The sequence below is a fragment of the Pipistrellus hanaki genome, assembly GCF_964339955.1.
Source record: "Pipistrellus hanaki genome assembly, chromosome: 3".
NCBI classification, from domain to species: Eukaryota; Metazoa; Chordata; class Mammalia; order Chiroptera; family Vespertilionidae; genus Pipistrellus; species Pipistrellus hanaki.
In genome coordinates this window covers 152157768-152171445 of record NC_140505.1, presented here as the reverse complement: position 1 = coordinate 152171445, position 13678 = coordinate 152157768, and the positions used below count along the sequence as shown (strand labels likewise).

The 13678-nt window shown below is 39.9% G+C and overlaps 1 protein-coding gene across 1 annotated transcript in view; it reads right to left on the bottom strand.

The window, feature by feature from the left end:
- The window catches only part of CPNE8 (copine 8), a 181491-nt gene that overhangs the window by 121565 nt on the left and 46248 nt on the right, over nucleotides 1-13678 (bottom strand). The window contains exons 4-5 of the mRNA XM_084877878.1: nucleotides 13000-13103; nucleotides 7151-7190 (exon numbers count right to left, since the gene is read on the bottom strand). Coding sequence (XP_084734004.1) covers nucleotides 7151-7190; nucleotides 13000-13103 — 144 coding nt within the window. The remainder of the gene's footprint in view (nucleotides 1-7150; nucleotides 7191-12999; nucleotides 13104-13678) is intronic.

Below are 13678 nucleotides of genomic sequence, written 5' to 3'. Positions count from 1 at the left end.
TGCTTTCTGAGTCATCTGAGTTGAATGAGTTCTATGCTCTTATACCTAAAAATCTGTACTCAGATGTGTTCAAATAAGGAAGGACTTTTGATGTTAATTTCTAAAATATTCTTGTAGCAACCCAAAAACACATTTCTTTCCTGTTTTGACATGATTCATCCATGTATAAACTCAGACTCCTATCGACTAATTTGTATGGCTTACTAAATACATTTAAGAAAAATAACAGAGAATACTGTACAGAAAACATTGAAATATAAGATAAATTATCTACAGGAGGCTATGTAATATTTCAGGAGAAAGATGATGAGACTCTGAACTAAGGCAGTAACAGCAAGAAGGTATAGAAGTATAGAAGACAGAAGAGAAACAAGTTTTTGTAAGAATGATTAGAATCTGATGCCTCACTATGTGAGACAAAAACAGCTTAAGGAAGACTGACCCTGAAATACAGGGGAAGGAAGAGGTTAAGAGTTAGTGGTCAGTTTCCATTCGGGCAAAGAAATGAAATAAGATTCATAAAGAAATGATAACTCAACAAGAACAAGAAAGCATACTTCCAAAAAGATGACTTTCTGTAATTGACTCAGGGCTGTCAGAGATTTCCAAAATTTCCCCTGGGTGGGACTACCACGGTTCTCTAAAGGCGGCACTCCAGCGTTGGGTGGAATGGCCAGACATAATTTTTCCAGAATCCCTGACTTTGATAGAGGTGGATTTATTTATTTTTTACGTATTTTTTATTGACTTCAGAGAGGAAGGAAGAGGAGAGAGAGATAGAAACATTAATGATGACAGAAAATCATTGATTGACTGCCGTATGCACATTCCCTATTGGGGATCAAGCCCACAACCTAGTCATGTGCCCTTGCCCAGAATCGAACCCAGGACACCCTTCAGTCCACAGGCCGACATTCTATCCACTGAGCCAAATCGGCTAGGGCAGACAGAGGTAGATTTAATGTGTTTTCAGTCAAACACAATTTGGTTCTCAGTTCCTTTTGAAAGATCCCTAGAACACTGTGTTATGGTGTTCAATGAGCCAATATTGAATGTGTTGATTATTTATTTTTACTCTTGGTTGTTCAAGAGCTAGATGTATCATTTTTAAATGAATCATCTCAGAAATTTAAAATGTATTTGTCATAATAAAGGCCAGGGAAACGTTATGGGTCAATAGCATCCATACTCACTACTATCGATGACTAAATGAATAAACAAACAAACCAACAAGCAAATGAACAAATAAGGAGTTGATGATGCATACAAGTTTCGACCTAACAGCTTTATTTTCTAAATGAAAAAGGTTAAGGAAAACATACCCTGAAACACAAGGGGAGGGAAATGTTAAACAACTGTACTTGAGAATTCCACTACATAATTCCACCAAGTATTACTATATTAACAATGATTATCAGGATGGATAAGTAATATAGGCAGAGGAGCAAAACTGGGATGGATAAGATTATACATTATATATGTATGGGTTCTAATCTTCTATAAAATACCTAACAGGAAATATGTAACAGGCAGTTGGAACTTGGCTTTGCTGAGGTTACAGGGGGATAGACACTTGGGAGTCATCGGGATACATCATGGAAATGATTGTGATCTCACAAGAAGAGCTTGAATAGGAAGATGAGATAAAAATTTAAAATAAGCCGAAGCCGGTTTAGCTCAGTGGTAGAGCATCGGTCTGTGGACTGAAAGGTCCCGGGTTCGATTCCGGGCAAGGGCATGTACATTGGTTGCGGGCACATCCCCGGTGGGGGGTGTGCAGGAGGCAGCTGGTCGATGTTTCTCTCTCATCGACGTTTCTAGCTCTCTATCCCTCTCCCTTCCTCTCTGTTAAAAAAAAAAAAAAAAATTAAAATAAAGTCATAAGAAACACTAATAGTAAAACATAGGAGAATAAGGAGAAACTAAAGCATGATAGATAATGAGGAAGCACAGAGTTTTAGGAAAAGCACAAGAGATATTTTCATGGAAGGCAAAAGAGTATTTCAAATAAAGAATGGAGGCCACTAGGTTTTGATGTAACCTATGTCAGATAGTTTAAGCAGAAATGAAAACCAGAATGCAATAAAGTTGGAGAATGAAAAAGATCTGCTAGAAATCCTTCTGTTCTATAAAGAAGGATGCTAATGAGAATGTAATAAGGAGATATCATGTGGATAAAGCAGTCAGGAATGTGAGAAAGACATGAAACTTTTCTTATGCAAATAAAAAAGCTATTTTACAAAACATATATATTTGAAAAGATATGTATGTTCATGACTTCTATAAGACATAATTCACCATCAACAAAACAAAAACAACTTACTGAATGGGAGAACACACTCCCCAATGATACATACAATGAGTTAAAATTAAAAATATACTAGAGCCCCAATGCACAAAATTCATACAAGGGGCTCAGCCCTCACAGCCACCGTGGCTTCCTCGGTTCTCACAGCCCCGGTTTCATCCTGAAGGTCATGTGGAAAGACATCCAGAAGGTCATTTGTCTGTCTAGTCTAATTAGCATATTATTATTATTATTATTATTATTATTTTAGATAAGTAACGCATATAAGTTAACACCAAAAAAATCCCTAATAATCAAATTAAAAATTGGGCAGAGGACCTGGATAGACATTTCTCCCAAAAGGACATACAGATGACCAACAGACATTTTCAGATACTCAAGATCACTATCATTAGAGAAATGCAAATAAAAATCACAAGATATCACCTCATACTTGTCAAAATGGCTATCATCAATAAAGCAATATAAAAACAAGGGTTGGTGATGATGTAGAAAAAAGAGAACTTTGATGCACTGTTAGTGGGACTGTAAACTGGTATATCCACTATAGAAAACAGTATGAAGGTTTCTCAAAAAATTAAAAAAACAGAATTACCATATAACCCAGCAATTCTACTTCTAGGTATTTATCTAAAGAAATTCAAAAACAGTAATTTGAAAAGATATATACACCTCTATGTTCACTGCAGCATTACTTACAACTAGAGGTCTGGTGCACGAAATCCATGCATGGGGAGGGGGGCCCTCAGCCCGGCCTGCACCCTCTCCAATCCATGACCCCTCAGGGGATGTCCGGCTGCCGGTTTAGGATGACAGATGACAGCTCCATTGTTGTTTCTTTCTTTTCATACTTAAACCCATTGGAATTAGTAGGTATTCAAAATGTGTATACATTTTTGGGGGGCGGGAGGCACCCTTTATATCTATAGTCAGTGATGAAAGAAAACAATGGAGGGTTTGGAACCCCCAGATAGGGAACCTTTCTCACTCCCTGAATTTCTCCCATTCTGCTTTCCACCTTCACCGGCAGCAGGAGAATCACTGTTTTCTCTCATTAACTCAGAAAAGCTCGTCCTGTCACCCGCTGCCTGACAGGAGTGCGCTAGGCCCCCAGTGAGCGAGGCTCAGCCAACGCGGCCTTCGTTCATGGGTGTCAGCACCCCGAGTGCACATTCCTCCTCTGCAATTGCCCTGACTCTCCGGCTGTTTCACTGAGAGGATGGACTGCCTCTGGGTTCCCAACAGTGACTAAAGGCACCTCAACGAGGGCCACCCTGCACCTAGCAGGTGTGTCTGTCTGCACCTGCCCGCGCCTCAGCACCTGCATTAGCCCCATGGAGGTGATCTGGTTACCTACCGCACTGGCCTCTGTGGGAACAGGACATCACCATTCCGCCCTCTCACTGTCATCTCACAGCCACCTGCCCCGAGCACCCAGACACGCTCCAAAGGACATGAGCGTGCTGGAGGGGACGTGCACACATCATGTGGGGGACGTAGGCATGCGGGGTTGACGGAAGCATGGTGGAGGGGCAGGGGGGATGTGAGTGCACGGTGGTCTGGGACTGTTGCACATGCTTGTGGGTGACTGCACTCTGGGGGACATTTGCACATGGGGGGGAGAAGGACGTCAATCTGGCCCGCCACCGTGGCTGTCCCTGCAATCGCACACCTTCTGGGACAGGAGGCGGGACTGGTGCAGCTGCTCCTCAGCACTGATGGCCTGCAGGTGCTGCTTCAGCTTGGCCTGCAGGCTCTGCTTGGCACCATTCATGGCCACCCTCTGCCGGGCTCCACCTCCCCAACCTCTGTCACCAAAGCTGTAAGTCCCTGCCCATCCACACCTGCTGGGAACGCAGCCTGCTGATCAGTTGTTACTGTGACAGTATCCTGACCAATTTGCATATTACCTTATTATTAGTATAGATAGCCAAGATATGAAAGCAACCTAAGTGTCCATCAATAAATGAATCAATAAAGAAGCTGTGGTGCATACATACAATGGCATATTACTCAGCTAAAAAGAGAATTGTATCTTGCCATTTGTGGCAATATGGATGGACTTAAATAATATTATGATAAGTGAAATGAATCAGACAGAAAAAGAAAAATATCTTATATCACTTATATGTGGAATCTAAAATACAACATAAATGAACAAAAAAAAAAAAAAACAGAAACAAACTCCTAGATACAGAGAACAAGTTGATAATCACAATATGGGGGCTGGGAGTAGGAGAATTGGTAGAAAAGGTGAAAGGGATTAAGAAGTACAAATTGGCCCTAGCCAGTCTGGCTCAGTGGATAGAACATCAGTCTATGGACCAAAGGGTCAGAAATTCAATTGGATCAAGGGCAAATCACTTGGCTGCAGGCTCCTCCCAGCTCTGGCTCTGGAATGGGCTCATGCAGGAAGCAATCAATTGATATGTTTCTCTCACATCAATGTTTCTCTCTGTCTTTCCCTCTCTCTTCCACACTCCCTAAAAGTCAACGGAAAAATATCCTTGGGTGAGGATAACAAAAAAGAAGTACAAATTGCCAATTATAAAAAATGATCACAGAAAAAAAAAAAACTGTCACAGGGATGTAAAGTACAACATAGGGAATATATTAATAAGACTAATAATTATGTATGGTGTCAGGTGGGTACCGATTTATTGGGGTGATCACTTCATAAGGTATATAAATGTCTAATCACTATGTTGCACATATATACTACTAATATACTACTATATGTCAACTGCAATTGAAAAATAAGTTTAAAAAAATAAAAGAATGAGTCAACTCAAAAAGAGACATCTCTTACATAATAATATTTAGACATTACTGACTATTGAAGAAAGACACAATTAATCAGATATGAGGTACCTATCTATTTCACTACTACTCTCTGCCCTGAATTCAAGGCAACTAAGCTGGTTAGGACCGCATGTTACCACCTTCACACTCACACTCAAACTATCCATCCCCATGAGAGTGTCCTTCACTGCTCAGCTATCATTCCCTCTGAAGATTAGTTTAATCAAAAAATGCAGAAATTACATCAGGAGAGTAGGCCCTTGGAAGTCTATATCCACTCAGAGTTAAGGAGGTAATTTTCCCTGTATGCACAATGATAAACAGAGAAATGTGACCTTCAGAGAGAAACAAAAGCTTGGAGAAAAATCAGTGCAAAGAATATGTGGCCTGAAAGGGATCAAAAGGGAGAAGAGAAAGGAGAGAGAGAGAGAGAGAGAGAGAGAGAGAGAGAGAGAGAGAGAGAGAGAGAGAGAGAGTGAGAGAGAGAGGGAGGAGCTGTCTCAGTCCCAATCCATTGTTCTGTTTCTACTGCAGTTTATTTCCATAAAAGCAAGTTACACATCACATGAAATGTTCCTAAGTCCCTTTAATAAACCACCTGCATGTGAGCTAAGTGAATGCATTTTCTTTCCTAGCAACTAAGTAATCTTGCCTAAAAAACATGGCTCCTTTTCTGATCCTTCCAATGAAATTTAGAAAACTTCCTATTCAAAGCTATGGGTATTTTACATAAATGTCCAGCTACATGCTATCAATCTTATCATGAGGAGAAAGAAGGTGACATGGCAAATGCACTGAATTTTACTTATGAAAAGAGATGAACTTATTACAGCGCTTTTTTCAATCTGTGGAAAAGTCACTAAAACAGACGGTTCTTTGAATCTTCCTTCAAATGCATCCGTTCTATGCTTCATAACAAAAATAAATAAAATATTCTTTCCATTAAAGAAAGGAGCAGTAAATTATTATTTTTACCACCATAACCAGGCTCCCAGTTTCCCCAAATCAGTTTCTGAGCTTGGGGTCACCCCTTATGTCACCTCAATTCTCTAAAAAAAACATTCCTCCTCTCCAGACTGCACTGGAAATCATATATATCAGAGAACACATGTAATCATACCTCATATATATCCGGGCCTAGGTAACAGCCCACAGCAATGGAAAAGTGGAAAACCTGACCCTCCTGAGCCGCTGGGCATGGACAGTGGTCAGCTGGCCTCTCAGGCCTGGTGCAGCTGACAATTCTCTCTCTGTACTCAGATGTCACATGGCACCTGGTAAGTCCCTTTCAGGATGCTCTTTCCACCCCCCACTTTAGCCCTTCCTGTTATGTCTGGCCTAATCCCAATCCCACAAGTCAATAAACAAGCTGATCTGGGTCAGCAATGACTAACCAGAGAGCCCCACTCTCTTCCCTCCCTTCCCATCTCTGCCTCTTTACCTGCTCCCTGAACCTGTAAATTTCCCAAGTGAGCAGAGCAGTTCTTAACAACAGAAGAATGGAAAGATCAGGAAAACAGAGATTGTAAGTGACTTGAGGACAGACTCTATGTCTATGTTGCTCATATTGTGCCCTCAGGAACTGGCCTGGGAGACAGCATGAGGATGTACAATACTTAGAAAACATTGTTGAACAAATGAACTACAAGGACAGCGGGACAGTAAATCACTCTGCCTGCACCCACCTACGTACTTTCCATTCTCTCAGAAGTGAAGCTTCCGAAAAAGACACAGACTCACTATTTCATCACTCTAAACTCATCCAACTTCAAACATTACAGGAAACTGACATCATTTCTTTAAAGAAAAAAAAGTAAATGAGACCAATCCATTTCACATACTGAAGTATCTTTCTGTAAAAAGCTCTTCTAAATGTTATTCTAGGGTTCTTTAAAATGTCATTTATTTTCTATGACAATTCTTACAGGAAGGTTATAGGTATGTAAGTTTAAAATTAATAAATCAACGTAAATATCTATGCATATGTTATTATGCCTTATGTTATTAAATCATCAGAAGAAACATAAAATATGAACTTACATGTTTGGACAAGTTGGGGCTCTTTGAATCAACATCGTACCTAAAAGATTAAAATGGGAAACTCAAATTATTTCCATAACACACAACTAGAGATAAATATCAGCATTTTTTTAAAAATATAAATAACATAGAAAGCATTCAAAATTATATCAGTGGGTAGAAAAATTTTTACTTCTACAACCTCAGTAGGAGTCCTAATATTTCAGTCATCAATTCTGCAGCTTGAAAAGACAAATTCAAAACTTCTCTTTCTTGGGAAGCAATTAGTGTTCTAATACTATTCAACATTCCCCCAAAATCGCAATTCCTCTTCTCTGAATCATTAAAAAAGAAACAGAGAGCCTGGTAACAGGCTGCCATTTGTTTTTTGAGGTTTTTATTTGTTTGGTTTTTGTTTTATTTATTTAAATATATTTTTATTGATTCGGAGAGGGAGAGAGAGAGAGAAACATCAAGATGAGAGAGAATCATTGACTGGCTGCCTCCTGCACACCCACTACTAGGGATCAAGCCTGCAACCCGGGCATGTGCCCTTGACAGGAGTCAAACCAGGACCCTTCACTCCACAGTCCGATGCTCTATCCACTGAGCCAAACCAGCTATGGCACAGGCTGTCATTTTCATGCATTTTAATTCTTATTTAATATCTTAAATGCTGTTGGTAACTGGGAAAGTTGGCAAAAGTAAGAAGACATTATTTTCCCCCAATCACAGAACTTGGAGAAAACATGTATGTTATAGTAAGAAAAACGTGTTTCTCTGTTTTAGACTAGCAGGTAACTGAAATAAATGATTTCTTGAAGAGATAGTAGGAAGATATCATTCACTACCATTTTAGCCCTTTTTTTTTAATTTTAGATTTTTTTAAATATATTTATTGATTTTTGTACAGAGAGGAAGGGAGAGAGATAGAGAGTTAGAAACATCGATGAGAGAGAATCATCGATCAGCTGCCTTTTGCACACCCCCTACTGGGGATATGCCTGCAACCAAGGTACATGCCCTTGACCGGAATCGAACCCGGGACCTTTCAGTCCCCAAGCCGATGCTCTACCCATTGAGCCAAACCAGTCCTGGCAACTTTGGCCCTTCTTTTTAAAGAATTTGTAAAAATGGTAAAATCACTGACAGTTGAAACAACCAGAATTTGCCAAATTCTAATTCCTTCTCTCTCTCCCTCTCCCTATTTCTTCTAGAAATAGGAAAATATTTCTACTCGCTCCAGTCTTTCTTCCAAATCATATTCCTTGCACATCCTTTATGCATAGCTTCCTACAAAAAATTAACTGCCTTTTTTTAAGGTTAATTAAAGTCTTCCCTCTCACAAAGCAAGAATGTTTTCACAAAGAAACAAAGCATCTCAATCAATGAAGGCCAAGAATCAGAGCTCACTGAGAGCACTGATGCTGGACAGAGGCGCACTTAACCCCTAGTCAAGACTGTTTACCACAGATTGGCTGTAGAATTATGTGATGCAAAGACCAGCCTCAGAAGAATTACACATTACTCTTCTCCAAAAGGGTGTTCTGGGCACCCTCAAGAGCGGCAACCTAGAATTTTACATCAGCATCTACTCTACTGAAGGCCTGCCGATGTTAGCACAAAAAATACTTCTTACTCAAGAAATTGTTCTTATGCAAGACTTTCTTTTTTTTTTTTTTTTTTTTTAAGGCTAAAACTGAAATTAGCAACTGTAGAAACACCAAAGGTGAAACATAACTGCAGTAGCTCCTTCCCAAGACTCAGTCCTTGAAACTGGTTTCTGTAAAGGCTTTAGTATGGACTGGGGAGACACTACATGGTACATTCTGTTACAGGAAGCAAAGTGAAAAGGGTTTAGATTTTCATTACAAAGATTTACCTTCAAATACAACCCTCTTCCATTGTCTTCAGCAAAGCTTTTTAAATGCTACTGTCCCCAAATTGGGTAGTTTATAGCATATCTCTAAAGGCTTCAGATATGTTGTATTATAATGTATTCAAAATGACAGTGATTTTTCTACCAATGGAATTTTCCTTCTAACATTTCTAAAAATATCAAGGCTAACTGGGTCCTCACCCTCACAAGTCAGAGCATAAACACTACATCTTAATGGTTAAGAGTGAGTGTGTGTGTGTGTGTGGGGGGGGGGGGGGGGGGACGACACACACAATTATGAATGCCATACTCTGCTTAAGAGAGAATACATTGCAAAACAGGAAGCTCAGTAGGACTGTGCACCCCGCTGTGCCTAAATTTCCTAAGGGGAATTTTGTAAACAACTTCATCTAGCTACTGAAATCCTATTATTAGAGTACCTGATTGGTAGTACCTGGTTTGGATGAATCCTAAGGGCTGTTTTCTATTATATTACACTGTAGCAGATGTCAACTGGAATGATTCCTGTATTCTAAAATTCCTACTAAGGTCCAAAGCTGAAAACAAAAGAAGCTAAGTATCCCCATGCTTAGCTCTGAGCTGCCAAGGGGTGAGTCAGACCCTTTTCCACAAAGCTGGCTCACAGAGTAACAGCTTATTCCCTGTTACAGGAGGCGGTCCTTTCACTGCCCAAAGCCAAGGGAAGGGAAGCTCCAAAATCTGGGCTGCTCCTGAGAAGGGGAGGACAGCATCTGGTTCCCTGGTCAGCTATAGACGGAACCTCCTGTAGGTCCACCCTGCAACTGAACTGAATGTTAGTTCATGCCCGGGAAATGCCTGCTGAGAGCTGAGGAACAAGGAACAATGGTCTATTTAGTCCCTCCTCCAGGATGAGAAAGACAAGCAGGGCATAACACAGGTCCCTGGAGGCTGGTACCCTCTACTGTCTAGATTTTTCAGGAGGTCCCCTCCACTCTCTTTCTGCTCTTCCACCTCCCTTCTTTCCTACTAGTAGCTGAGAGAATAGCTCCAATGGAGAAGAGAGATTGTGAATTAAGTTTGAGATGAAGGTTTTAAAGTGAAGAGCGCATAAAGATTCACAAAGTGAGATGGTTCTGATTAAAAAAAAAAAAAAAGTCATGAGTTTAGATTATTAAATAAGAGAGCCCTTAACCAATAGGAAAACTGGAAATGACTGAGTTGGGACAGTTATTGGAAAAGTTAAAACAAGTTTTTGGTATTGAGGCAATAAGAAGCTTTCACTTTTTCAATGTCTATATCATTTAAAGTTAATAATAAATATGTATAACTTCTAAATGAGAGAAAATAATACAGATATGTGAGAAAGCAGAAAGAGAAAGGGAAATAAAGAGAGAAAACAAAGAGTCATGAAATAGTGGCTGGCTTTCAGATAAAGTTTAGTCTAAGATAGAGGGGAAAATTAAGAAGGTACCATGCTGATGTAAGAAAAAGGAAGATGGATTTTAAAAATTAATCTGAAAGCCCTTGTGGACGAAAGGAGCCACATGCTAACCTGACAAGCTCAGGGGAGGCCTGTGTGGCAGTCTTGCAAAATCAGAGACCTAAAATAACCACAAAAGATGGTTTGAAAATTAAATATTTAACTACAAACAGGTTATAGTGGGCAGTCATTCCTAGGCTGATATTTTCCCTGACAAAGATCAACTTAGATCTTTCCTGAGAACATTTGCCTTTTTGCTCTAAGATAACATATCTGTGAGATGTCTGGGTAATTTGTAACTTCCCTTTTTCTGGAGCCCCTGGGGCACAACCAAATGTGGTAGGCACCAGGACAGATGCCTCAAATTCCTTTATTACCATGTTAATTGTTCCTGTACCTATCTAAGTATATGTCCATCATTTTACTTTTTATCCAATCCCAGGGGTTTCCCACCATTTTGCTTTATCCCACCTCCTTAATCCGTCACCAATGAATTTCATGTAACCCACCTATGTCCCTCCTTTAATTGGAATGTATAAGTAGAAATGTAACCTGCCATTCTTCAGAGCATTATCTCAATTTATTGAGGTTCTGCTTCCCGGCATATCTAGACAGTTTGGCTCAAATAAACTCACAAAAATTCTTTACAAGTTCCAATGGGTGTTTTTATTTTTCATTAACACCCTGAACAATGGGAAAATCAAATTGCATTTGACCTGATTTATGTTTTTAAATAATAACACTATATGCAATCTCCATAATAAACATGGTCAGGAAATCATGACATTCCACTATGTGTTTTATTATTTTTTTCTCACAAGCCTCATTTATGTTACTTCTAAAGGGACTTACAAGGAAATAAAAACCAAATGGAGCATACAAATTTTTATTTGATAAATATAATGAATACTTAAAAGTCTTGAAGGAAAGGGGCCGATATAAAAAACTGTTGTTTTGAAACAAGCACTGCAGGTTATTTTACTGCACATATTTTAGAGGAAAATGAGAAACACTACTAATAGTAGAGACCTTTTTATTACATAGGGAAGCAAACTATAACTTTTTCAAATAACACTTTAAAAAAATATTTGCCTACGTGGCCCTTGCACCTTCACGTCATCACAAGATGGCTGGCCCCATGTCATGACAAGATGGCCACCACAAGATGTCCACCCCCACATTGTCACAAAATGGCCAGCCCACATAATCACAAGATGGCTGGCCCCACACAGTTACAAGATGGCTGCCACAAGATGGCCGCCCCCACGATGTCACAAGATGGCTGGTGGGGGGGGGGGGCAGTTGTGGGCAATGAGGCCTGCAGGGGAGGGCAGTTGGGGGCCAACAGATCAACAAGGAAGGGCAGTTGGGGGTGACCAGGGCGGCAAGGGAGGGTAGTTGGAGGCAATTGGGCCAGCAGGGGAGGGGAGTTGGGGGCAATAGGGCTGGCGGGGGAGGGCAGCTGGGGGTGATTGGGCTGGCAGGGGAGGGCAGATGGGGGTGATCAGGATAGTAGGGAACCAGTTAGGTGTCAATCAGGCTGGCAGGGGAGTGATTAGGGGGTGATCTGGTTGGCAGGCAGAAACGGTTAGGGGGAACTAGGCAGGCAGGGAGTGGTTAGGAGCCAACAGTCCCAGTTGTGAGAGGGATATCCGACTCTCAGTTTAGGCCCCATTCCTGTGGGATTGGGCCTAAACCAGCAGTCATACATCCCCTGTGGGGTCCCAGATAGGAGAAGGTGCAGGCTTGGCATCCCTCACCCCCAGTGCATGAATTTTGTGCATCGGGCCTCTAGTTTAAAATCAGATTAGTCTTTTTAAATACTTGTGATATTCATGAACTCTAATTATTTCAATATTTTAAGCACATATTATAATATTTTTCCTTCTCAATAGATTTCCTTAAGAAAATCCAGGAAATTCGATAATCACCACAGTTTATCTCTGTGGAACAAAAACTCAGTAATAATATCTTATAAGCAGACTGGCCCCAGGTTCCCAGGGAGTTGATGTTAACAGTAGTATTTTAATATGGCTGCTAGAGTATCAAAAATCACAAGAATATTGAAAATAACAAAATTATCAAGCATCCCAGGCCTTGGGAATATGAGTCCATGACATGATAAAAAAAGAAACTATAATTAGGCAGGGATGCATATACTATCTAAAGAGGCAGCTAAGAAAAACTTAAAGATCTGAAAGACATCCCCCATGGAATAGATGAGATCACTGTGGAGTATAGGCAGAACTTGCAATATTAAGTCATAGGACAGTGTAAAAGAATGTCCATATATACTGCGCAGCATTCTGCATGGTTAAATTGTTCACTTACTATTTCAACAAACATATAACCAAAAACCTGTAAAATGCAAAGTAGCATGATAGCAATGCTCAGCTTACATGCTAAATAAAATTAATCTGGTTTCCTTGTAATATAAGCTACTATTTAGTGCAATCATAGGACCCAGCTTTAGGTTAATAAAGTTGCCTTTAAATATTAATTCCTTTAAATGCAAATATTAGAACTTACAAGTCAAAACGAAGATTCTCTCTTTCTTCAAAAAAGTAGTCCAGAATAAATTTTCTTACAAAATCCGGATTGAGTGTATTATCAATTACTTCAGTCCTTCCAAACTGTTGAGGGAGAGAGAGATTAAATCAAACTTTGCATTACTTTTATACTAATACTTAGTATTAACATAATTCCTTAAAAACATAAACAACAAATGTCCAAGTGATTTGATAAAATAAATCCCTTCAGAAAGTTTTCAGAGATTAAATCATTCCCTCTTATTTATGGAAATCAGAAAATGAGCACTGAGTTCATTCAAATTACTAGAAAAGCAGCTTCTGAAAATTCTTATCAAAGGCTGTAATGCTTTTTCCCCTTTGTTCCCTATCTGAACACCAAATCCCTTTCTAATCAAAGAAAGTTATTTCTATCTTAATTTTTAATTCATCAGATATATTTTTCCTAACCTAGTGCATAACTCATCCAAGCAACACATATTCTTACACTCGGAGGAGTCAAAGTATTCATAACCAAGCAGTCCCCTACACCAGCGGTCACCAGCCTTCGGACCTCACAGAGATGATGGGGCTCAGACCAGGCTGATGAGCAGTAGTGGGGGGAGAGATTGGATTCTTATACTCGGAGGTAGAGCCAACAGGATGTAGGTGTGAGAGAGGAGGTAAGGATAGAGCCAGAA